At 43.3% G+C, this 26,557-nt stretch overlaps 1 protein-coding gene across 1 annotated transcript in view; it reads right to left on the bottom strand.

Moving 5' to 3' along the window:
* The window catches only part of SLC44A3 (solute carrier family 44, member 3), a 135,232-nt gene that overhangs the window by 60,801 nt on the left and 47,874 nt on the right, over nt 1–26,557 (bottom strand). The window contains exon 9 of the mRNA XM_006882489.1: nt 22,474–22,657. Within this exon, the coding sequence (XP_006882551.1) occupies nt 22,474–22,657 (184 nt within the window). The remainder of the gene's footprint in view (nt 1–22,473; nt 22,658–26,557) is intronic.

The raw sequence follows: 26,557 nt of genomic DNA, 5'->3' as shown, positions 1-26,557 counted from the left end.
TCCATGACCAATCTTGAGAGTAGATCATCCACAAATAAAACCAACAACATGTAGTGCAGTGACGGACTGACAGGCAACTCGCAAGCTATTTCAGGAACATAAGATTATAAAGATGACACAGGAAGGGACACTGTTTCCTTCTAGCGCATGATGAGTAAGAAGGTACGTGATGATATTGTTGTTGTTATGTGCCATCGAGCCGTTTGTGACTCATAGCGACCCTATGTCCAACAGCCCTAAACCCTGCTCTATCCTGCGCCATTCGCATTGCCTCTGACATACCCATCCCGATTACCCCAGTCACTGAATCAATCCACCTCATAGAGGGTCTTCCCCTCCTGCGCTGTCCCTCCACTCTGCCCAGCATGATGTCCCTCTCTAAAGACCTGTCTCTCCTTACAACATGTCCAAAGTATGTCAGGCGAAGCCCCAGAATCCTTACCTCCAAGGAGCAGCCTGGTTTAATTCTCTCTACGATGAGTCTGTTTTCTTGGCAGTCCATGGTACATTCAATACTCTTCTCCAGCACCACAGCTCAAAGGCATCAATTCTCCTTCTATCCTCCCTAGTCACTGTCCAACTCTCTGATGCATAACAAGTGATTGCAAAAACCATGGCCTGTATCAGGCACACCTTAGTCTTCAGAGAGACACCATTGCTCTTGAGTACTTTAGAGAGGTCCCTAACCACAGACTTTCCCATCGCAATACGTCTTTTGATTTCCTGGCTGCTGGTGCCAAGAATGTTGACCGTGGAGCTGAGCAAACTGAAGCTGTGAACAATCTCAATCTCTTCGCCATCCATCCTGATGCTACCGATTGGTCCAGTGGTGAGAATTTTTGTCTTCTTGACATTGAGCCTTAGTCCATATTGAAGGCTGCAGTCCTTGACCCTTTGCAGTAAGTGCATGAGGTCCTCCTCAGTTTCAGCGAGCAGGGTTGTGTCATCTGCATAACGCAGATTGTTGATAGATCATCCACCAATCCTAACACCACGCTTCTCCTCATAGAACCCTTGCAAAAATTACTAATGCTGACATGAGTGCCAACGGAGACTGAAGAACCAAACAACGTTGAGGAATCGTCACCACTCATTATTGGTTGTTGTAGTTATGTGCTGTTGAGTAGCCTGCAACTCATTGAGACCCCATGTACAACAGCCCTAAACCCTGCTCTATCCATTGCCAATCTTATTGTCTCCGTCACATCTATCTGCGTTACCCCAGTCACTGAATCAATCCATCTCATAGGGGGTCTTCCTCCCCTGCGCTGTCCCTCCACCCTCCCAAGCAGGACGTCCCTATCCAAGGACTGATCCCACCTTGCAACATATCCAAAGTATGTTAGACAAAGCTTCAGAATCCTTGCCTCCAAGGAGCAGCATCAGATTCTAAAACCTACAATTTGTCTACCACACCACTTCATGAGGCCAGTCAAACTTGGTAGGGTGAGGAAATCAAACAAAACCATCAGGGCAGGGTAATGAAAAGATATTCCACCAAACCTTTAGACTTCATAAGAGGGAAGGATCTTCCATTTTCGAAGACATTAATTTCATTTTTTTTTTTAATAGTAAGCTCTGCCAGCACACTTCAGCTGTCTGCTGGCTTAGTGGTAAAGAGTTACACTGTCAACCCAAAGGGATTTTGAACTCCATGGGAGACAGATGGGCAGTCTCCTCCGAGACAGTTTATTGCCTCTGAAGACCTGCCAGAGGATCAGCTATTAGTCAGTTCCAACTCGACAGTACATAACAACAACAACAACAACTGTGCCTTGGTGTTAACTTTTCATTTCAAACCTTTTCCTGCATAGAACCAGTTATTTGGCAGCAGGCAGTTTTAGTATTTTCATCTGTGATACTCATTTCCTGGTGGAAGTGTGAGAATGGGAAGCTTTAGTGCAGGACCTGGCTCACAGAAATGTCACTCTGCATGTGACAATGGCAATTATTAACTTGTGTAAGTTGAGTACTGTATCACATGGAGGCCCGCAGAGACCCTAAGAATGCCCTGTCATTCAGGTGGCTGTTCTCTGCTTCCTTCTCCCTCATCCAAAGAAGCCCCTGAATTAGCTTTGCAGACACTTATAAATCCAAATCCCAGACTCTGAGGATGCATTTGATTTCTTGATGTCCTCCTGCTTTGGCTTTTAAAAATAATTTTCTTATTCCTTGAAGGCACTGTGGTTACACACTCAGCTGCTAACTAAAAGGTTGACAGCTTGAACCCAAGAGTTGCTCCACAGGAGAAAGACAGGGCAGCCTACACTTGTAAAGATTTAAAGCTTCTTAGAAATCCTATGGGCCTACAGTGTTGCTATATCCTCTCTGTCCAACAGTGTTGCTAAGAGCCTGAATTGACTTGATGGTGATGGGTTTATTTAAAATAGTGCATCATAAGCACGGGCACTTTGGTCATGAGGACAAAAGCGGAACAACATTTAAAGATAATTTCCTATTTCCTGTCATAACTAGGAATTGATTTTAGGTTCATCATCCATCCGGTTTTAGACAATCACAATTAGGTCAATGTGCAAAGGAAGTAGGAGAAGTTGATGCTGCTGTGACATACGTGATTCCACAGGCTAAGGTTGGGTGTCATGGTCCCTTATGCTCCCAGTCCTGCTGACCAAGGGTCACACTGGGAGCAACAGTGCAGCAGCTTTTTAACCAAGAGAGCGGTTAATACTTTTTAGGATACTTGCTGCAGAGGGTCAAGGACTGCAGCCTCCAATATGGACTGAGGCTCAATGTCAAGATGACAAAGATTCTCACCACTGGACCAATTGGCAGCATCAGGATGGATGGTGAAGAGATTGAGATTGTTCACAGCTTTAGTTTGATTGGCTCCACAGTCAACACTCTTGGCACCAGTAGCCAGGAAATGAAAAGGCATATTGCCATGGGAAAGTCTGCTGTTAAGGACCTCTCTAAAGTACTGAAGAGCAATGGTTTCTCTCTGGAGACTAAGGTGCGTCTGATACAGGCCAAAGTCTTTTAAATCACTTGTTATGCATCAGAGAGTTGGACAATGACTAGAGAGGATAGACAGAGAATTGATGCCTTTGAGCTGTATTGCAGGAGAAGAGTATTAAGGGTACCATGGACTGCCAAGAAAACAAACAGGTTAATCCTGGAGAGGGTTAAACCAGGTTGTTCCTTAGAGGCAAGGATTCTGAGGCTCTGTCTAACGTATTTTGGACATGTTGTAAAGAGGGACAGGTTCATGGAGAAGGACATCATGCTTGGGAGGATGGAGCGATAGCACAGGAGAGGAAGGCCCTCTATGAGGTAGATTGATTCAGTGACTGGGGCAATCTGGATGGGTGTGTCAGAGACAGTGCAACTGGCACAGGATAGAGCAGGGTTTAGGGCTGTTGTACATAGGGTTGCTATGAGTCGCAAGTGACTTGATGGCACATAACAACAACAACAACAGGCTCGTTCTGGTTGGGAGGCAATCTGTTTCAGGTAAGCCCCTGAGAAATGGTTGTTTTTACAAAGTCAGTTTGTTTCGGAAACCATTCCTGACCGAAACAAGGTGACCTTTCACACTGAGGCCGACAAGGCAGGCACCTTGAGAAGCACTCTCTGGAAGAGTTGAAGTGCTGTGGGTCAGCAGACAAACATGCTCCTCCTCCTAAAAGTCCCTGCAGCTGGTGACAGTTTTGCAAAAACGGATTCAAGCATCACACATGCTTTGGCATTTGTACAGACAGGGAAGGTGATTTCCTCAGATGCAGACAAAAAGCATGTACAAAGCGCTCTGTGGTGCCAACTGCACACACACACTTGTCCCAGCTTGCACTGGGAGCTACGGTCAGCAAGTGCAGCACTTGAACTAATTAGTCAAGATCTACCCAGGCTTTGGGCTCTCTGACACCCCCGGAAGAAGCAGCACCAGTAAGGTACTAAGGAGAGCTTACTCTTGCTGTTGTTTATAGAAGCCATCTTCTATCTGTCCTTCTGGTTCAGTTATACCAGGCGTCTTAGATTTTCCTTAAAGGTTTCTCTTCCTCAACCCTGACTGTCATTTTGGGGTATATAATTTTCATTGCTATGAGGGCTGTCCGTGCATCCTAAAACACTGAGCAGTGTCCCTGGCCTCTACCCACCAAGTGACAGCAGAGCCCTCTACTCTTTCCACCTACAATAACCAACAATGTCTCTGTTGTTATGTGCCATCAAGTCACCTGTGACTCACAGCAACCCTATGTGCAATAGCTCTGAAGCCTGCCCTATCATGATCCCATCTCACTGTCTCCAATACACCTACCCCTGTTGCCCTAGTTATTGTGTCAATCCATCTCATGCGGGATCTTCCTCTCCTGCACTGTCCCTCCACCCTTCTGAGCATGATGTCCTTCTCCAAGGACAGGTCTTTCCTGTCCATGCACCCAAAGTATGTGAGATGGAGCTTCAAAATCCCAGCCTCCAAGGAGAAACTTGGTTTCACTTTCTCCCAGACAGACATATTTGTTTTCTTGCTGGTCCATAGTATGCTCAAGATTCTTCTCAAGCATCACAACTCAAAGGCATCAATTCTTCTATCATTCTTAGTCATTATCCAGCTCTCTGATGCACAGCAATGTCTCTAGACTTTGTTAAATTTCCATAATATGGGGGTACATAACCCCTGGCTGAGAATCACTATTTTAAACAACCCTTCTTCCAAGAATCAGGTGCCCTGGCTTTTGCGTGAAAGCCTGGAAACAAACAAGGCTGAGTGACGCCAGTTGGGGTGGAGGTGGAGGGGGTGGGGGAGAGGCGTGACTGTGCTCGTGAATGCCCTCTCCTGGATGGCTGTGTCAGTGCAGAATTGATCCCTCTTTCTTCGCTCTTTGTTGCTAAGGGCTGAAAGAATGTGGCGCTGAAGGGGTTGATGGGAACTGATCTACAGACTCCAAGACAGGAGGGGTTTCAGGGATGGAGATGGGAAGAACACCGAGTAGGGGGAAGAGTTGTGTTACAGTCTCAGTTTTGACATGTGAAGCAAACAATCTAGCCCTCGGGTGGTTCATATTAAAGACTGAAAGGGTGACAGTCTGTGGCAGAGTCTGGTTACAGGCTGGGCTTGAGAGTCATACGGGAGATTTGCATCTCTATGCTGCCCCCTACTGGATAAATAAGTTCAGGCACGTTAAGGGGTCTTCAAGTCTGTTTTACCCTATAATTTGAGCACACTAAGACTAGTGCCAACACCTCACACACCTTCGGTGAGTCCATCCAGTCTCAATGCAGTAAATTCCATACACACAGCTGTTAGGAAGATTAAGCAATTCACTAAAGATGCCATCTTCAGTGCTACAGAGGGTAGAGGGGTAAATGTTCTTCATAGCGTTATTGTCATCTGCCATCCCTAAGGTACACAGTTCGACTCTACCAGCTGTCCTCCAGGAGAAAGATGGGAAACCTCCTCTTACGCAATTTACTGTCTCTGAAAACTCACTAGAGGGTCAGCTATGAGTTGTTTCCAACTTGACAGCATGTAACAACAACAACAACAACAATGTATAACCACAGATCATGGGCATTGTGAAACGACATGTACATATGAAGAAGGCAAAAGGTCATTCAAAGGCTTGGAGAGAAACGAAAGACTAAATGGTTGTAAGAAGAGACTCTGAAATGTGCTCTTAGAATGTAGAGACACAGCGAATCACACAGGAAATGTCAAAAGAAGATGAAAGAATTCAGCCGTTCCAGGGGGAAGCATAAGATCAAGATCCAATGGTACGGAAGAAGTCCAAGCTGCATTGAAGGTTTGGCAACCCCCCCCCTCCCCCGCCCCCAAGACTTCAGGAATTAATATAACATCAAAGGAGCTGTTCCAACAAATGGATACACTGCCAGAGGTGCCTATTCTTCTAGGATAAGAAAAATCAGAAGACGGCTAAGAGGCTAACTGACTAAAGGAGATCCATATTTATGCTCATTTCAAAGAAGGATCAGCCAACAGGATGCAGGAACTACCAAATGATAATTTAAAAAAGTCAAGCTAGATTCAGAAAAGGATGTGAAACAAGAGATATCATTACTAATGTTAGGTGGATCTTGCCTGAAAGCAGACAAAACCAGGAAAACACTTGCCAGTGCTATATTAACTATGCAAAGGCATTTGACTATGTGAATCACAATAAGCTAATGGATAACATTGATAGGAATTCCAAAACTCTTAATCATTCTCCTGTAGAACTTGTCCATAAATCCAGAAGACGTATTTCAAACTTAACAATGTGATATTGCATGGTTTAAATCAGGAAAGATATGTGTCAGGGTTGTGTCCTTTTCCTGTATCTATTCATTCTATATTCTAAGAAAAATAATTAGAGAAGCTGGACTATATGAAGAAGAATGAAATAGCAAGATTGAAGGAAGATTCACTAAACCTGTAATATGCAGTTGAAACAACTTGGCTTGCTTAAGACAAACAAGACTTAAAAGAAATTACTGATGTAGCTGAAAAACTACAGCAGTCAGTACAGATTATACCTCAGTATAAAGAAAATAAAAATTCTCACAACTGGGCCAATAAACAATGTCATAATAAATGGAGAAAGGATGGAAGTTGCAAGAGATTTACTTTTACATGGACCCGCATCTAGGGAAACAACAATAAAAAAATAAAATGATATTCTGCATTGGGAAAATCTGCTCCAAAGAAACTCTTTAAAATGTGCAGGAGCAAGGATGTTATTCTGAGAACTGAGTGTGTCTTGTCCAAGCCACAGTATTTTCAATCACCTCACATGCATGTGAAATCTGGGCAATGAATAAGGAAGAACAATGAATTACTGATGCCTTTGAATTGTGGTGCTGGTGAAAAGTACTAAATATACCATAGATGGTCAAAAGAATAAGCAAATCTGTCAGCCAGGTGTCCCTTAGAAGCGAAGATGGTAAGGTTCTATCTCTCATACTTTGTATGTCTGTGGGGAGGAGACAGTCTTTGGGGAAGGACATTGTGCTTGGTAGAGGGTCCCCACAAAAGAGAAAGATCCTCAAAATGATGGAACAACACAGTAGCTGTAACAGTGGGTGAAGCACAGCTGTGAGGGTGGCACACAGGGATGGGTAGTGTGTTGGGGGTTTTTGCACATCGAGTCATTACGAGTTGAAAATGATGTCACAACCACAGCAACACTCTTTCTACTAGAATGGGGTTTTGCCTTGACCACTATTATGTCTCCAAAGCTCAGGAAAGTGCTGAGCACAAAGGAGGCATACAGAAAACTTGGGGTGAAAGGGTGAATTAAAAAAACAAACAAAACAAAACCAACATAAGGTATAATAAAAATGAAATCTCTGATTATGCTTGTAGAATTTAAAATCACTTTTTCAAGAGCTACAATACTCTACGTGTAATTTATTGTGATGTTTGAAATGTGTGTTGAAAGACGTTTCAAAAGATGTATTTGTACATGAATCCACAATCAACACCCAAGACATTTATTGTCTTGAACAGTTAATATTTTTCTAAGCAGTTTGGGAACTAGAAAGTTGAGGTGACGGTTGTGTTGAGAGGAAATTCTGGACAAAGACAACAGTAGGTATAAAGTGGGGCCTGTTGTTGTTGTTATGTGCTGTTGAGTTGCCTGCGATTCATAGCAGACCTATGCACAACAGCTCTGAACCCTGTCCTTTCATTGTCTCTGAAACACTCATTCCCATTATCCCAGTCACTGAGTCAATCCATCTCATCCAGGGTCGTCTTCTCCTGCACTGTCACTCCACCCTTCCAAACATGATGTCCTCCTTCAAAGGACTGGTCCTCCTGGAAACTTGTCCAAAGTTTGTGAGATGGAGCTTTAAAATTCTCACTTCCAGTGCTACAACTCAAATATATAGATTGTTCTTTCCATCCTTAATCATTGTCTGACTCTCTGATGCATGTCAACAGAGAACTACCAGATGTGCAGGCTGGATTTAGAAGAGGTTGTGGTACTAGGGATAGTATAGCTAATGTTAGATGGATCTTGGCAGAAAACAGGGAGTACCAGAGGAATGTCTATGTGCTTCATTGACTATGCAAAGGCTTTTGACTGTGTGGATCACAACAAGCTATAGCTGACTCTGAGAAAAATGGAGATCCCAGAACATTTGATTGTGCTAATGCAAAATTTATACTTGGACCAAGAGGCAGTTGTCAGAACAGAGCAAGGAGACACTACATGGTTCAAAATCAGGAAGGGAGTTGTCCAGGGATGTATTCTGTCTCCATACCTTTTCAATCTGTATGCAGAACAGATCATCTGGGACATTGGGCTGTATGAAGAGGAATGTGGCATCAGGACTGGTGGAAAAGTCATCAACAACCTGCATTATACAGATGATACAACCCTGCTTGCTGAAACTTGAGGAGGACCTGAAGCACTTGCTGCAGAGGGTCAAAGACTGCAGCCTTCAATATGGATTGAAGCTCAACATCAAGAAAACAAAGATTCTCAGCACTGGGCCAATTGGCAGCATCAGTATGGATGGTGAAGAGATTGAAATAGTTAACAGTTTTAGTTTGCTTGGCTCCATAGTCAACACTCTTGGTACTAGCAGCTAGGTAATTAAGAAACAAATTGCATTGGGAAAGTTAACTGTCAGAGACCTCTCAAGAGTACTGAAGAGCAACAACATCAGTCTGGAGACTAAGGTGCGCATGATCTGGGCTATAGTCTTTGCAATTGCGTGCTATTGGAGAGCTGGACAGTGACTAGGGATGAAAGATAAAGAATTGATGCCTTTGAGTTGTGTTGCTGGAGAAGAGTGTTGAATATACCATGGACTGCTAGGAGAACAAACAGGTTTGTCCTGGAGAGGGTGAAGCCAGAATGTTCCCTGGAGTCAAGGATTCTGAAGCTTCGTCTGACATACTTTGGGCATGTAACAAGGAGGGACTGGTCCGTGGAGAAGGACATCATGTTTGGGAGAGTGGAGGGTCGGCGCAGGAGACGAAGACCCTCAATGAGATGGATCGATTCTGTGATTGGGGGGGTGGAGGTAAGTGTGTCGGAGACAGTGAGGTTGGCACAGGATAGATCAGGGTTTAGGGTTCTCGTACATAGGGCTGCTATGAGTCGCAAGTGACTTGATGGCACATAACAATAATAACAAGCTCTTGTTTTCGATGGCAATGACTGAACCATTTGGAGCCTATTCATCGCCCTGTTGCAAAGTCCAGTCTTGTTGGTTGTTGTTGTTGTTATGTGCCATCGAATCGTTTGCGACTCATAGCGACCCTATGTACAACAGCCCTAAACTTTGCTCTATCCTGTGCCAATCTCATTGCCTCTGACACACCCATCCCGAGTGCCCCAGTTACTGAATCAATCCACCTCATAGAGGGTCTTCCCCTCCTGTGCTGTCCCTCTACTCTACCCAGCATGATGTCCCTCTCTAAAGACCTGCCTCTCCTTACAACATGTCCAAAGTATGTCAGACGAAGCCCCAGAATCCTTGCTTCCAAGGAGCAGCCTGGTTTAATCCTCTCTACAATGAATCTGTTTGTTTTCTTGGCAGTCCATGGACATTCAGTACTCTCCTCCAGCACCACAGCTCAAAGGCATCAATTCTCCTTCTATCCTCCCTAGTCATTGTCCAACTCTCTGATGCATAACAAGTGATTGCAAAAACCATGGCCTGTATCAGGCGGACCTTAGTCTCTAGAGAGACACTGTTGCTCTTGAGTACTTTAGAGAGGTCCCTAACCTCAGACTTTCCCATCGCAATACGTTTTTTGATTTCCTGGCTACTGGTGCCAAGAGTGTTGACCGTGGAGCCAAGCAAACTGAAGCTGTGAACAATCTCAATCTCTTCGCCATCCATCATGATTACCATCTTGTTGGTAAGAACGTAAAATATATAAGAAAGCATGGGCTGTTTAAATTCAAATGCAGGCCAGAGCTAGAACACCAAGGGTCAAATATACATGCTTCAAATCCACCAGCTACTCTAAAGGAAAAAGATGGGCAATCTCTTCCTGTGCAATTTACTGCCACTGAAAACCCACTGGAGGAGGGTCAGCTATGAGTAGATTCACACTCATTTGTACCAAACAACAACAACAGGTTGAAGATGACTGTGGTATAAATGTGGTCAGAAAGTACATAGGATCAGAAGCTGGACCCAACAAGCTTTTAGAGAAACTCTGGCTTCTATCCTGAGCAAGATGGGCAGTCATTCTAGGATTTTAAGCAAAATAGTATAACATAGCCTTGCTTAGGGATTAAGTACCATACAACGACACAGATGAAGAGAGGTGGAACTGGGATTTGAACCAAGGAATTCTGATCTCAAAGTCTGAGGTCTGGAGCACCACTCTACATGACCCAAAACCAGAAGGTGAAGTGAATAGATGAAAACCTTTCTGCTCCCTGTGCATGTGCGTGGAGGCATGTCTCCAGGGGAGAAGGAAGTTTAGCGGTCTGGAGGGGGTGGACTCTGGCAACCCTTGGCACATGAAGGAGATTCAAGAGGACTGGTGCCTGAGGCAGCAAGCTTCACAGAATCCTGTCAGCTTGCTTTGGCAGCAAGAGAATGAATTGGCAGCTGGACAGATCACAGTAGAGAAGGTTCCAGAGAGACTCCCACCCCAATGTTTCTGGACTCCCGGAGACCAACACCCAAATCTCCTAGGTTCCCTCACAGACATGGAAATGCCTGAGAAGAATCTGTGGGCCAAATGAGCTTGAGTAAGAACAAAGAAAACAAAATGGTTTTCATCTCCTTATCTCAGAAGGTTACTGTGGGAACGGAGGTGGCTGTGGCTTGAATTGTGTCCTCCAAAAAGATATGTTGAAATCCCAACCCCTGCACCTATGAATATTACTGTTTAGAAAGAAAGTCTTGGAAGGTGTTATTGGTTAGCTTATAGGAGGTTATTGTTGGGTTTAAATAGATCCTCACCTAATCTGAGTGGCCTTCTTATAACGGGAGAAGATACGTGGAAACAAGCAATTAAGGAAGGACACGATGTAATGTTATAGCTGCAAACCAGCAAGGGCCTGGAGCAACCAGAGAGAGGCATGGAACATTCTTCCTCAGACCCTCAGGTGCCCCGATTGTGTCGCCCAACTGCAGAACTTTGAGACAATAAATCTCTGTTCTTATAAGCCACCCATTTTGTGGGACTTTGCAAGGGAAACCCTAGAAAACGAATAAGGAGGCTACGAACAAAAGATGAAAGGAAAAAAGAATCTATTGGGAGCTAGTAATTTTCATCAAGTTCCCCCTCCACTTTACGTTCTCTGGCACTCCAGTGCCTCACCAAAGAGAATGGGTAGCAGGAACCTAAACTGGGTAATTTTGCAAATCAGATTCTTGATAATGACTGCCTTGGCTGAGCGATTGTTCTTCAGTTCTCTTACATTCAAGCATTGGAGCAAGAGGAGGAAATGGAACTCAGGTGTGGAAAAGTAGTGAAACCACTTTGGTACAAGAGTTTGTATGAATTGAAAAATATGTTCAGTCCTTTATTTATTCATTCAAATTTGTACTTTGTTAAGGGAATCATGACATTAAAACAGGATCTGTTTCAAATCATGCCTGAGTAAACTTTTTTCACCTGTCCCTCAGACATGGAAATTTTACTGCCGCTGAGTCAGAATCAACTCATAGTTGATGCTCTAGTGGGTTTCCAAAGCTAAAAACTGCCCTGGAGGAGAGCTCATCTTCTACCTCAGAGAATCTGGTGGATTCAAACCCGGAGAGGAGCTTGGCCTTTGGCTGAGCAGTGCATTTCCCTACAGGCTACACCACAAGAGCACCCTATTCAACCCTAAGACTGGGCTTCCAAGCAGAAGAGAGGATAAATGATGAAGTTGAAGCCAGTCCTAGATATTCCTCAGGGCCATCAAGTTGTCCGAGGGACAAGTGAAGGAAAGATCCTGCACTCTCCTGATCATCTCTGCTGTGCTTAACAGCATTGCAACAGTCACTCTGTCAATCCATCTCATAAAGATCTTTCTCTCATTTGTCACATTCCATTTTCCACAGCCTAGTGGCCCTTTTTAGGGCCTGGGCCCTCCTGATAACGTGCCTCACATAGGTGAGGTGAACTCTTACCCTTCTTCCTCCTGAGGAGCACTCTGGATGCATTTCGTCCAAAGCTGATTTGTTTGTTCTTTTGGCAACTCACAGATAGACAATATTCTCTGCTCACACCACATTTCTCGTTTGGTGGTATTGCTAGGTGCTGTCCAGTTGACTTTGATACATAGCAATTCTATGAATAATAGTTACAAAATCCAGCCCACCCTGCCACATCCTCACCATCTCAGCTGTGCTTACGCTCATTGTAATCACCATGTCAATGCATCTCATTGCAGATCTTGCTCTCTTTTCACTGAACTCCTTCTCCAGGGATTGGCTCCTCTTGGTAACATGCTCAAAGCTCAAGAGATGAAGGTTCACCACCTTTACTTCTGAGGAACACTCTGGCTGGACTTTTTCCAAAACAGAATTACTTGTTCTGGCAGTCCAGGGTCTGCTCAGTGTTCTTTGCTAATACAACCCAATTCTAATTGGTTCTAATTGTTGTTGTTGTTATGTGCTGTCGAGTCGCTTGCGACTCATAGTGACCCTGTGTACAACAGCCCTAAACTCTGCTCTGTCCTGTGCCAATCGCACTGTCTCTGACACACTCATCCCAATTACCTCAGTCACTGAATCAATCCATCTCATCGAGGGCCTTCCCCTCCTGTGCTGTCCCTCCACCCTCCCAAGCATGATGTCTCTCTCCAAGGACCGGTCCCTCCTTACAACATGACCAAAGTATGTCAGACAAAGCCTCAGAATCCTTGCCTCCAAGGAGCAGCCCAGTTTAACCCTCTCCAGGATGAATCTGTTTGTTTTCCTAACAGTCCGTGGTACCCTCAATACTCTTCTCCAGCACCAAAGCTCAAAGACATCAATTCTCCTTCTATCCTCCCTAGTCATTGTCCAACTTTGATGCATAACAAGTGATTGCAAAGACCATGGCCTATATCAGATGCACCTTAGTCTCCAGAGAGACACCATTGCTCTTCAGTACTTTGGAGAGGTCCCTAACAGCAGACCTTCCCATCACAATACATCTTTCAATTTCCTGGCTGCTAGTGCCAAGAGTGTTGATTGTGGACTCAAGCAGACTAAAGCTGTGAACAATCTCAATCTCTTCACCATCCATCCTGATGCTACCAATTGGTCCAGTGGTGAGAATCTTTGTCTTCTTGACATTGAGCCTCAATCCATATTGGAGGCTGCAGTCCTCGATCCTCTGCAGCAAGCGCTTCAGGTCCTCCTCAGTTTCAGCAAGCAGGGTTGTGTCATCTGCATAACGCAGATTGTTGATAGATCTTACACCCATCCTGATGCTGCATTTCTTCTCATAGAGCCCAGCCTCCCAGATGATCTGTTCTGCCTTATTTATTCATTGTATAACTTTCACAAGTATATGAATCAACTGTAAACACCATGGTTTAGCAGATGCACTTAGTGTATAAAGTGGCGCTCTTCCTCTTTAGCATTTTAATGTGGTCCCTGGCAGCAGATTTGTCTGATGCAAAATGATTTCCCGTCTGCTCCTTACATTGGTAAGCTGGTTTTAGAAGTGGCCATGGCACCAGGAATATCACTGCTGATGTCAGATGGATCCTGGCTGAAAGCAGAGAATACCAGAAGCATATATATTTGTGTTTGATTGACTATGCAAAGGCATTTGACTGTGCGGATCACATTGAGAAGAATGGGAATCCCAGAGCACTCACTCAATGGTCCTCATACAGAATCTATACCTAGAACAAGAAGCTACTGTGTGAACAGAGCAAGGGAACACTACATGGTTTAAAATCAGGAAGGGTATGTGTCAAGGTTGTACCCTTTTTCCATACCTATTCAATCTGTATGCTGAGGAAATAATACATAAAGCTGGACTCTACAAAGAGGAGGGTGGCATCAGGATTGGAGGAAGACTCATCAATAATCTGCATTAAGCTGATGATACAACTTTGCTTTCTGGAAGTGAGGAGGTTATGAAATGCTTGCTGTAGAAGACCAAGGACTACAGCCTTTGGTATGAATTACACCTCAACATCAAGAAGACAAGGGTCTTCACCACAGGCCCAACAGTCAACATTAGTATAGATGGTGAAAAGACTGAAGCTGTCAATGATTTCATCTTGCTTGGATCAACACGCTTGGTACCAGCAGTCAGGAATTCGGGATATATACTGCATTTGGCAAGTCTGCTCTTAGGGACCTTTCTAAAATGTTTAAATGACGTCAGTTTGAAGTAAGGTATGCCTGATTTAGGTTATGTTCTTCTCAATCATCAGAGAGCTGGACAGTGAGTAAGGATGACAAAAGAAGAATTGATGCCTTTGAGTTGTGGTGCTGGAGGAGAGTTCTGAATATCTCATGGACTGTCAAAAGAGCAAACAGTTATGTCCTGGAAAGGGTGCAGACAGAATGTTCCTTGGAGGCAAGGATGACAAAGCTTCATTTTTCATACTTTGGATATGTGGCTAAGCAAGGCTATTCCTTAGAAAGGGAATTCTGGGAAAAACAAAGGACAGGAAGACCCCCACAGACATGGACTGACACTGTGACTTTAGCAATGGGCTCTAGTGTCTCAGAGATGTTGAAGATTGCACAGGATAGGACAGGTTTCAGGTTGGCTGTCATAGAGTTACTATTCTCAACTCAATGGCACTTAATTACAACTTCTGCTGGTGTTGGTTTTGGACCCAAGTAAAAGAAAATCCTTGAGAATTTCCATCTTTTTTCCATTTATCATGATGTTATTTGTTGGTCCAGCTGTAAGAGTTTTTGTTTTCTCAATGTTGAAATACAATCTCTATTGAAGGATTTATAGTCTTTGACCTTAGGCACTTCAAGTCATCTTTTCTCACTGCAGGTAAGGCTGTGTCATTTACATAATTCAGGCTTTGAGTCTCTAATCCTGAAGCCACATACTTGCAGTCATGTAGTAGAGATTACTTGCTCCGCATACAGATTGAATAGGTATGATAAGAGGATTCAACTCTGACACACACCTTTCCTGATTTTAAGCAAGGGATTGTTCTGGTTGAATGATTACTTCTTATTTTGTACATAGTCCACATAGCCGCAATTAAGTGTTTTGAAATTCCCATGCTTCTCAGTGCTATTCATAATTTATTATGATCCAGTCAAATGCCTTTGCATAATCCGTAAAACACATAAAACAAGGGGAAAACTGGAGATTTCCATTTTTAATTTCCATTTTAAGCTAAAATGCACTGGACATCATCAATGATATCCTTCATTCCACAGCCTTTTTTTATTCTAACTAGAATTCCAGGCAGCTCTTTGACTATGCACTGATAAAGTTATTTTATAAATAATCTTTAGCAAGATTTTACTTGTGTGTGCTATTAATGGTACCTTTTAATAATTCCCACACTCTACTGGATAACCTTTCTTTGGAATGCACACAAATGTGAATTCTTCCAGTTGGGTGGCGAGGTAGCAGCCTTCTAAAATCTCTTGGCATAGATAAGAGAGCTCATCCAGTGGTGCATCTGTTTGCTAAAATACCTCAGTTTGTATTCTGTCAGTTTCTGGAGCCTTACTTTTTTCCAATTCCTTCAGTGCAGCCTGCATATCTTCATTTAGTACTACTGGTCCTTGATCATAGGCTACTTCCTCTAATAATTCAATGTCAAACAACTATTTTTGGTACAGTGGCCCCATGTATTCTTCTCATCTTCTCTTGATGTGTCCTGCATCGTTCAATATTTTGCCCATAGAATCCATTAAGTATTCCAACTTTAGTCTTGAGGTTTTTCTCTGGTTCTTTCAGCTTGAGAAATTCCCAAAGTATTCCTCCTTTTGGGTTTTCTAACTCCAAATCTTTGCATATTTTACTACAGTTCCTTGTAGTTGTTGCTGTATATCATAGAGTCAGAAATGATCCATAGCTGACCATCCAGTGTGTTTTGAGAAGCAATAAATCACAAGGGAGTTAACTGCCCATCTTTCTCCCAAAGAAGAGGCTGGCATATTCAAACGAAATACCTTTGTGCTGGCAGTAAGATTTCTTATCACTAAGCCACCAGAATCCCCCCAAATTAGTGTTGCCTATGGAAGGACTAAGGAGTTGGACAAGAGGACTGAACATCCCATGCACTGCCAAAAGAACAAACAGATATGTATTGGAGAAGGTGCAGACAGAGTGATCTCGGGAGGCAAAGATGGTAAAGCTTCATCTCACATACTTTGGGCATGTTTCCAGGGGAGCCTATGCCTTGGAGAGAGACATCAGGCTTGGAAAGATGGAGGGATGGCACAAGAAAAAAAGACCCTCAACCAGATGATTTGACACAGCGACTGCAACAATGGGCTTGAGTGTGTAGAGATAGTAAAGATGGCACAGGATAGGACAAGGTTCGGATCTGTTGTTGATAGGGTGGCTATGAGTTAGTTATTCATGACTTGACTGCACCTAACAACTACAAGGAAGAATTACTCAACATTAATTTCCAACACAGCACAAAGAAAACATAGGAGCTTTTACTCACAGAGCAAAGCGTAGTCCTGTATCACTCTCTTAACATCTTTTCCGAAATAGCCTGGAGAAAGCTTCAGGAAAAGCCAGAGGACTAACTAACACAGGAGAAGGGCTGCCAGCCTGGAGACAGGGAAACCCCTCAGTCTGACCACACTGCCTCCTTTCCAGCAGGGCCTGGACCATCCCAGTGCACTTGGACTGTCCCATGGCTCCCTGGGAAACTGCAGCACAGCCCCAGCTAGGAAAGCCCTTACTAAAAGAGTGTCTTTTCTTATTCAGACTCCGAAGCTTCTAGATCACATTAACGACACCAGAGATAAAGTGATTGTGAGGCTCTCTCCAAGCAGCCAACAGCAAACATCTTCTGGGGCCTTAGCTTCTTACAGTTTTCACTTAATTCCACTGGATTTTAGCAGTCACCATCACACATTCAAGTCTCGACTGACTAATGAATAAAGGTCTAAAAAAGCCACTAAAGCAGTGGCTGGGAGACCTTGATAGGTGCAACTGAAACAACTCCTGGAAAGGCAAACAACGAACAACGGCTGACAGTGAGTCTCAATGATTTCAACCCACGGCAATCCATTGTATGTCAGCATTGAACTGTGCTCCATTAGGTTTTTCTATGACTGATTTTTTCAGAAACATATCACCAGGCCTTTCTTTTGCAGTACCACTGGGTGGACCTGAACCTCTTACCTTTCAGTTACCAGCCAAGCACATTAAGTCTTGCCCCATCCAGGAATTCCCACAAACTAGTCTGTGGACTAGCTAAGAGCTTACTAACATTCTTGGTGGGGAGAAAAGAATTTCAACTGAGAAAAAAAAAGCCAACCTAATTTCACCCCTATGTTTTCCTTCTTGCATTTTTCCTTATTGACACATTAAAATATGAATTCATTCCTCCAACTGACACAATTAAAAAACTCATATATATTTATCTACTGAGGAAGCACCCAAAATTGGTGGATAGAAAAGAGGGTCTATCCCATTAAAGATGCTTGAAGGGAAATTAAACAAGTTAGTCCTGTGTAAGCATTAGGGAGTTTGGGGGGCATCGTGAGTAATGTATTGGACTGTTAATGTAACGGTCAGAAGTTCAAGTCCACCAATGGCTTCACTAGAGGTTGATGGGCAATCATATTGCATAAAGATTTAAAGTCTCAGAAACCTTGTAGAGGTTCTCTAGCAGTGGGCTTGTTTTTGGGTTGTTGTTATGTAGCTATTTCCCTCCAGAGAAATCATCTCAGTGTCTTCTCACAAGAGGTGACGCTCTGTACAGCCTCTCACAAGTGTAGCTGGGACACCTTCTGATGATCAAACCAACAAGAAGCGAAGCGATGCCTGCTGCTGCCCTGACCAGCCTCAACTGGCTGTTTCCTCTGATCCCTCAGGAATAGCTCCTGCACTGTGGAGGGGCGGAGCAGGGGGGGAGGCCTTTGCAAACAAAGGGAGTTCTGTGCAGCTGGGTCCACCCACGATTGTGGCAAGCAGATTCAGATGACCCAAAAGGACAGGTAGATATTATACTTACAATGCCAACATAGGGGGAGGGGAAGGGAACGTCTAAGACCAATTTGGTTATCGATATCTCTATGAAGTCCTAAGTCTCAGGTTTTCTTTGCTGACCTTCTAGTCCTTTCTCTCTACTCTGTTAACTCTTGGTCCCCTTCCTCCTGCCCCTGATAGAGAACTGTCATTGGTCCAATACATGACTTTGCAAGCAGCAATACAATGGGGTGCTACCTTTCCTCAATCTCCTTGGCTCCCTGCCCTGACTGCTCTCAAACTCAGAGTCTGGGCTCTTTAATCTCCGTGGGCTCGTAGGTCAGTTTGAGTTTAAGGGAATGATCTTGGGGCACAATGCTGGCTATCAAGAAAGTCTGGGGTCTTGTTTCATTCCCATGTCTGGCTCTGCCCTGTCCGTGTGGCTAGGGACACTTCTCTCAACTTCTGCTCAGTCTTAACTCCACTGAAGCACCTTTGAATTCTTTCTGTATTTTCAGATCTCCTGGAAATTCTCGCTCTTCCCTGACTCATTAAATGTGGTAATCTTCATTCTGGGGCTGTCATGGCTCCTGCCTCATCAACTCTGACTGTAGTCACATATTTAATTGTCTATCTGTCCTGCTGTAGTCTCCACCCAAGGAGTTGGCTTCTAATGTCTTGATGGAGGTCACGTCTTGGTGGCAGTCACATCTTGATGACAGTCAGGTAAAGGCAGTTTCTGGGTTGTGTTTGATGTGTGTTACTGTTTTCTTCCCCCCAAAAGTGGGTTTCAGTTGAACTTTTGACCAAGGGTAGAGGCCTGCCAAAGGGTGTGTCTTTAAAATCTCGTTGTGATAAGCTGGGTCTGGAGGAACATTCTTCCATTTTGTACATCACTCATTGTCAATGTACTGTATGAAGTAATCTGGGTAACTGTGATGCTAAACCTTGTGCCATTGGGGTATCAAATACCAGAATGGTTTCCCAATGTGGACAACGTTTGGTGGAGCTCCCAGATGTAAAACAGGTTTGGAAGCAGGAGTGGCATCCACCTCCTAAACCACATGTCTCTGGAAACTCTATGAACTTGTAGAAACCACGATAGTTATGGATTAGGTCTTTTGTTCATAGAGTTGCTATGAGTCATGCTTGACTTGACGGCAATCAACAACAACAACATCTGTCCTGCCAGATTTCTTATGTTGTAAAAACAAAAACACTTCTGTTTTGTTCAAATCCAATATCACTCTACAGCTGTTGAGTCCAGTACAACTCAGGGGACCGGGAGGGACCCTCCACCATGCAGAGAACCACCATGAGGCAGAACCAACTTGATGATAATGGGTTGGGCTTGGTTTTGGTGGTTCTTATCTACTTAGTGACAGTCTCAGAAAGCAAGTCATTCTTTTCTCTACATCAGAGAGTGAATACATCTATATCAGAGAGTGAATACAGATCTTAACCAAAAAAGAAGCTGGGGGAGATTTAAAACAGTGCTACTGAAAGTTCATAGACTAACTGGTACCCTCACACTTTTTGTGACCAATAATGCAATGAGATAAGGGACCTGCCCCAGAATGTAGATCAGCTGTGGCATTAAACACACTTTCCCCTTCCTTGTTGTTATGAGCCCTCTAGTTGCCTGTAACTCACAGTACAATTGCTCTGAACTCCACTATATCCTGAGCCAGTCTCTCCATTTAGGAGACACTTACCCCATTACTCCAGTTACAGTGTCAATCCGTCTTATCAGGGTCTTCCTCTCCTGAGCTATCCCTCTATCCTTCCAAGCATGATGTCCTTCTCCAAGGACATGTCCTTCCTGGCAACAGGCCCAAAGTCTGTGAAGCTGAGCTTCAAAATCCTTGCCTGCAAGGAGCAGCCTGATTTCACTCTCTCTAGGATAGGCCTGTTTGTTCTCTTGGCAGTTCAATACTCTTCCTCAGCATCACAACTCAAAGGCATCAATTCTTCTTCTGTCAATGCTAGTCATTGCCCATCTCTCTGATGCATAGTAAGTAACTGTGAAGCTCATGGACTGAATCAGGTGCACCTTCATCTCATTGCTCCTTAGCACTTTGGAGAGGTCCCTGATAACAGATTTCCCCAGTGAAACTCATCTTTTGATTTCTTGACTACTGTGCCAAGAGTGTTGATTATAGATCTGAGCAAGCTGAAATTGTTAACACTCTCAATCTCTTCTCTGTCTTACATGGTGTTGCCCATTTATGATGTTGAGTTTCAATCCATATTGAAGACTACAGTCCTTGACCTTCCACAGCAAGCATTTCAGGTTCCCCTCAGTTTTTGTGAGCAAGGTTGTATCATCTGCATAACATAAATTGTTGATGAGGCTTTCCCTTCCCAGTAAGACTTTCTTGATGAAGGAAGCAATGGAGTGATATACATTCTGGCATAAACTTCTATCTGGTCTCCAAGTAGTTGTGTGATTCGTATTGCTCTGGAATGTGGCTTCCCTGAAACCTATTATGGAACTAAAACAATATAGATATTTGAACTTACTTCAAACCCAAACCTCTCCCTAAAACAGAATCAGAATCTTTTTTTTTTCTAGAATCAGAATCTTTGAGGATAAGATCTGGCATCTGCATTTTCACAAAGCATCTTAATGAGATTCTGAGAAACATTCCTGGTGGAGGATCACTAGTTGGATAGGAGAAGAGACTGAAACTTTCAAAGGCCAAAGCAATGGGAAATTCTGTGAGTAAGTTCTTTAAATGTCAGCTGTCTCTGCTAAGGACAGTAGAATTTTTAAGAAGAGATTTCCCAGCTGGGTCACTTCAGTAGACAGTGTCACAGACGAGAGCCACAGATAGGCAAGGGAGTAGAGAGGAAGCTCCCACTCACTTGCTTCAAGTGTGGATCTGAGCAACACATGGCCAAGGGTGGCCCACATCAGGTCCTCATGGCTGACAGGACTGACAGGCCCCAGCTCCAAGCTGGAAACAAAGGAGGATGCTTCAATGATTCAGATCCTCCCAGAAGAGCCATGGGTGAGCATTAACATTACTGGTAAGTATATTCATTTTCTGCTGGACACAAGAGCCTATTATTTGGTCCTAAAAGCCTTCTGAGGTCCCAACTCTTCTCACTATTTCTTAGTTGTTGGAATTGACAGAAAACTTCACAAGCAGTTACTTACTTCACCTCTGCCTTGCATGCGGACTTCTGAGTTGTAAAACAACTCAGTGGTAGATGGAATTTGGTCCAGGACTTAAGAACCATAAATGACATAGTTGAGCCTCTACATCTTGTGGTTCCTAACCTTTATACTATAATAGACAAAGTGCTAGTCAATAAGCCTTTTCTTTTAAGAACTACCTTCCCTCTGTAACTTGATTTGTGCCACTGTTAGAACCTCTACTTGGAATATTATTGCTTTTAATTTTTGACTCATGTGCTTTTAACCTGTTAGTTAAATTTGTGTCTTCTAGGGTGCAACAGTTCCATGATGCATCTTCAAGGATATGAACGTGTATGGCTAAGCACAACTAATAACAAATTCCAAAATCAATCTCCACAATAGTCTATGTGCTTCCTATTGCCAACGGGGCCCTTTAGAGTAGTGAGAGAAGATCTTCACCCTGAAACCCACAGCATCCTTTTTAAGCAGGAAGTAGCTAAGAGAATACACCATCCCCTTTTCCTTATGAATCAGGGTGAAATCTCTCTCAGGGAGGAGTGATAGGGAATGGCAAAGAACACACTGACAAAGGAGATTAATCAGAACTGGTTTTGACAAACACTGTGGCAATGGGACAATTAAAACAGACTTTCAAGGAAAAAAGAGAGAGGAATGAATTGGGGGGGGGTAGAGAAAATAGTGCAACAATGAATGAACGGAAATCCAAAATCTCTGTAAACGTTCATTAAAATTAGTAAAATTAAATTTAAAAAAAGGAAGAGATTTCCCTGAGCTTTTCTTTATCACTTACTAACTTGGTTGTGTGCTGTTGAGTCAATTCTGACTCACAAAGACCCCATGTGATAAAGCAGAAAGGCTGGATTTGGTTTCCTAGGACATAATCTTTACAGGAGTGGGTCATCAGGTCTTTTCTCCCATGGAGCACACCTTGATAGGAGTTAGCAAATTACTCTGGATCAAATTCAAGCCCAGAGCTACATGAGAATATTCTCTCTATAGGCCTTTGTTCATATTGCACGTTTCCCTAAAGCTATTCCAATTCTTACTGCATGCATTTTCTTATACAGTTCTATTTCTTCTTTTTTATTGGTTCTAAAAAACACAACCCAGCTTCTTTAGAAGAAATCCAAAAGAGGGGAAAGGATTTTCTGCCTTCCCCATTACTGAACCCCTAACACCAATGCTGCTGTCATCAGACGCCTAGTCTTGCATAAGGGGTTTTATCCCAACAGACACAGGCTGGTGGGTCTAAAATGGTGACATTACACAAGGTGACATGACCCACACCTTCTGTTCTTACCTGCAGTCCCCAGGCTCAGTAGCACGGTCACCCAGACGACCCAGAAGAAAATGAGGATGCCAAACGTCCACAGTGGCTGGAGCAGCAGGAGCGAATGGCTGATGGCTTTATTTGTGACTTGGAAAAGCTCAACTGCCAATTTTATCCTCTTTCTGAGGACAAAAATCTGGACGAGCAGAACTGCCTGATGAGAAAAGAGTATTAGAATAAATTCTTTCAAAAGAACAAAGAATTGGGTAGAGCTCTCTTTCTGAAAACAAAGCAAACCAAACCATGTTAATATGTCATGGATACTTCAGTAAAGAACTGTATTAGGGTAGTTACTCTTTCTTTTTGTTATAACTGCATATAAATTCTGTGGAGGTCTTATGCAAACACCTGAGCACCCACCATGCACTTATTTCTATGCTAGATCCTGCTGCTGTATCAGACAGAGAACAGTCCCTGATTCAAAGGAGCTTGCAGTCAGGTCAAAGGATGAGAGAAGATGAGAATAAACTCCTCTAAGATAGAAACTTTATGGAAGCAAATTATCAGGACTTTTCTCCCTTGAAGTGATTGATTTGATAGGGGTTGGCCAAAGACATTCTGAGAATGCTGAGGTACTGCAAAACAGCAGAGATAGGAATATAAGAGTAAAATAAATCTATTTCGACTCATGGGTACACTACAAGACAGAGTAGCACCTCCACTGGGCTTCTGAGGCTGTAAATCTTTACAGAAGCAAACTGCTTCATCTTTCTGATAAGGAGTAGTTAGTGAGTTTGAATCACTGACCTTTTAACTAGCAACATGATGTTTAACATACCAAGCCACCAGAGCCTCCTCGTGAGGGAAATCTAGTAATTATGGCTCAGAGCAACCTGAGTGCCCTCCTTTCAACTAGTTTTTCCCTCTTTGCATATAAAAATATTCCTAAGTCTGTCATACTGAATAAAGCAGGATCTTGAACTAGTTCATTCTAGTTTAACTTCCTATTGAGAATGTGCATTTCCACTTCAGATTTACTGAATCAGAATCTGTATTTTAATAAGATCCCCTGGGAATGCACCATTTTGAAGACTTCCAAGAAATCATCGTTAATCTCACATCCCCTTTGAGCCCCTGCCATCTCTCCCATCTCCTTCACATTAAGCTTTTTCAAGGAGCAGTCTACATACACTCAAGGCTCTTCACTCACCTGTCAACTTCTTGCACCGCACCAACTCTCCTGAAACTGTCATCCACAAAGTCACTCCAAGTGGGGCCCTTCCGAGGCCCCCTAGTGTGTCTGCGGAAACATTTCAGACTCTTGTCTGACCTCTGCATGCCATTTAAATCTCTTTCCCTCTCTCGATTTCTTAAACCCTTCTTTTGCCTCTATGATCTCTCACTTTTCTGGTTGTCTCCCAGTTTTTCTTTTACTGCTTCTGATATTTTTTTTTGGACATTTCATGTTTCTTTGTGGTTTTAAAACCCTAACCCTTCTCTCATTGCTCTGTAATTGGTTCTAACACACAGTTGATACTCTAGTGAGTTACCAAGGCTGTGAATTACATGGGAGGAGACTGCCTATTTTTTCTCCCTCAGAGAGACTGGTATATATGAACAACCAGAGAGCATGATCTTTAAGTTAGCAGTGCAACTCTCTATGGATTACACCATCAGAGGTCTTCAATAAACTCCTAGATGCTAGTAATCTCAAGACTTCACTTTTCCCTCCCTATCTGTTGGACAGAAAGTGATGCTACCAAGCCATAGGTGGGTGATTTTAATCTGTGGCCCTCAGGCCTGGTTTTAATTGTTTTTGTTCAAACATTCTTCTAAGTGGTATAGCACTGGTCTGTCCATTTACTGTACAGAGGTAACCTGTGGTTGCTGTGATGCTGAACACTGTGACACTGAGATGTCAAATGTGATAATGGTTACCCATGGTAGATAGTGTTTGGTGGAGCTCTCCAATTAAAACAAACTTGGAATCAGGAGTGGCATCTACCGAAATAGCTTGCCTCCAGAAACTCCATGAACTTGGAGAAACAATGAAAGCAAATGTTCAGGTCTTTCATTCACAGGGTCTCTAGGAGTCGTCTACAACTCGACGGCACTAAATAACAACAACAAAACCAACATCTGTTGAATGAGTAAGCAAAGCAGTTATGGACAAGGGTTCTGTGTCCAGATGTTTGACAGGTGCCTCAAATTCAATCCAACTTGAAGAAAATTCCTCACCTCCATTGGTCTTAATGATTCTGTACCATACAAAAGTAACTCTGCAGCTATCCTGTTCATGTCCCTTTTACCTGCCATTGAGTTGAGCCCAACTAATAATTACTCTTTTCAGGGTTTCCAAGGCATAAATTTTTTCTTTCTCAGAGCAGCTAGTGGGTTTGAACGAATGACTTTTTGGTTAGTGTAAAAGGAGCAAAGGCTGGCCATTTCTTACCTTTACTGACCCCACAAACTGCCAGTCAACAACATCCACAACACAAAAACAATTCCCATGAGCCAGACATGTCCCATGCTTCTGCACCCTCTATACTCTATCAACACTAGTCTTATAACTTCACTATGTCCAAAATCTGTTACAATAGCCACAGACCACACAGAATCATATTAGTGAAGTCAAAAGGCTAGCATTCAGATTGGTAGCAGATGCGATCACTCAGGACAACTTCTCAAATGAGTTCACAGGCAACTTAGCCTTCAGCTTCGTGGCTTTAGGCTCCTAGTCTTACCAGTTATGACTGTCTCTCCTAGCCATCAAACAAACTTTGGCAAAGGCTCTTAGTTCCGGTTCTATACGATGTTGTTATTGTTATGTGCCTTTTAGTCAAGTATGACCCATAGCAACCCTATGAACAACAGATCTGAATTGTTTCCTATCTCATGTCATTCTCACACTTCCAGGCACTCTAGAGCCCATTGCAGCAGTCACAGTATCAATGTCTTAATGTCAGGTCCATCTTATGTCAGGTCTCTGGTTCTCTGCCTCTCTCTTGTAGGTATGGCTAGAATAAGAATCTCTGGCCCTTGAAGGGCATGCTACATTCTCCTGATTCTTCTTTGCTGGTTGTGAGATTCTCAAAATCTGCCATTGAATTTGCTAAATTTAGTCAAAAGACTAGCCAATACCTTTTTTGGATAGCCTAATACACTCTATTTGCGTGTTCTTGTTGCTGTTATCTACCTGGTTGACTACAACTCATAGCAATCCTACGCATAATAGCTCTGAATTCTGCTCTACTCACTAACTCTGACACACCTACCCTCATTAGCTCAATTACTATGTCGAACCATTTCAGTTCATCCAGGTTTTCCTCTCCTGTGTTGTCCCTGCACTCTTCCAAGCATGATGTCCTTCTCCAAGGACTGGTCCCTCCTGACAACATGTCCAAAGTATGTGAGATGGAACCTCAAAATCCTTACCTCCAAGGTGCAGCTTGGTTTCACCTTCTCCAGGACAGACCAGTTTGTTCTCTTGGCAGTCCGATGTATATGTTTAACATTCTTCTCCAGCACTACAGCTCTAAGGCATCAATTCTTGTTCTGCCATCTTTGGTCACTGTTTAACTCTTTGATGCATAGGAAATAATTGGGAAGACCATGGCCTGGATCAGGAGCACCTTAGTCTCTAGACCAATATTTTTGCTTGTTGTTGCTCTTCAGCACTCTGGAGAGGTCTCTTGACAAGATTTTCCTAGTACAATCCAACTTCTGATTTCCTGACTGATGGTGCCAAGAGTGCTGATTGTGCATGAGCAAGCCACAATTATTTGGAATACCATTTGATCCAGCAATTCTACTACTAGGTGGTTGTTGTGTACCATCAAGTTAGAATCAACACAGACCTGACCCTGCTTTGGGTTTTCAGAAGCAGTTAATGACATGGGAGGAGACTGCACATCTTTCTCCTGAAGAGCAGCTGGTGGGTTCAAATCATGTAACTTTGGGTTGTCAGTACAACTTCTTACCATTAGGCCACCAGAGCTCCCTCTATTTGCATGTTCACATGGCAAAGTCAAAGTCAATGGCTAGAGAAGCCATTTGCAACAATAAACCCTTAGCACCACAGTTACTAACACAACATATAACACATGACTCCACT

Source organism: Elephantulus edwardii, unplaced genomic scaffold, assembly GCF_000299155.1.
Source record: "Elephantulus edwardii isolate Elephantulus edwardi_28Jun2011 unplaced genomic scaffold, EleEdw1.0 scaffold00020, whole genome shotgun sequence".
Classification (NCBI taxonomy): domain Eukaryota; kingdom Metazoa; phylum Chordata; class Mammalia; order Macroscelidea; family Macroscelididae; genus Elephantulus; species Elephantulus edwardii.
The sequence above is the reverse complement of the archived record's forward strand: the minus strand, read 5'-3'. Positions and strand labels throughout refer to the sequence as shown.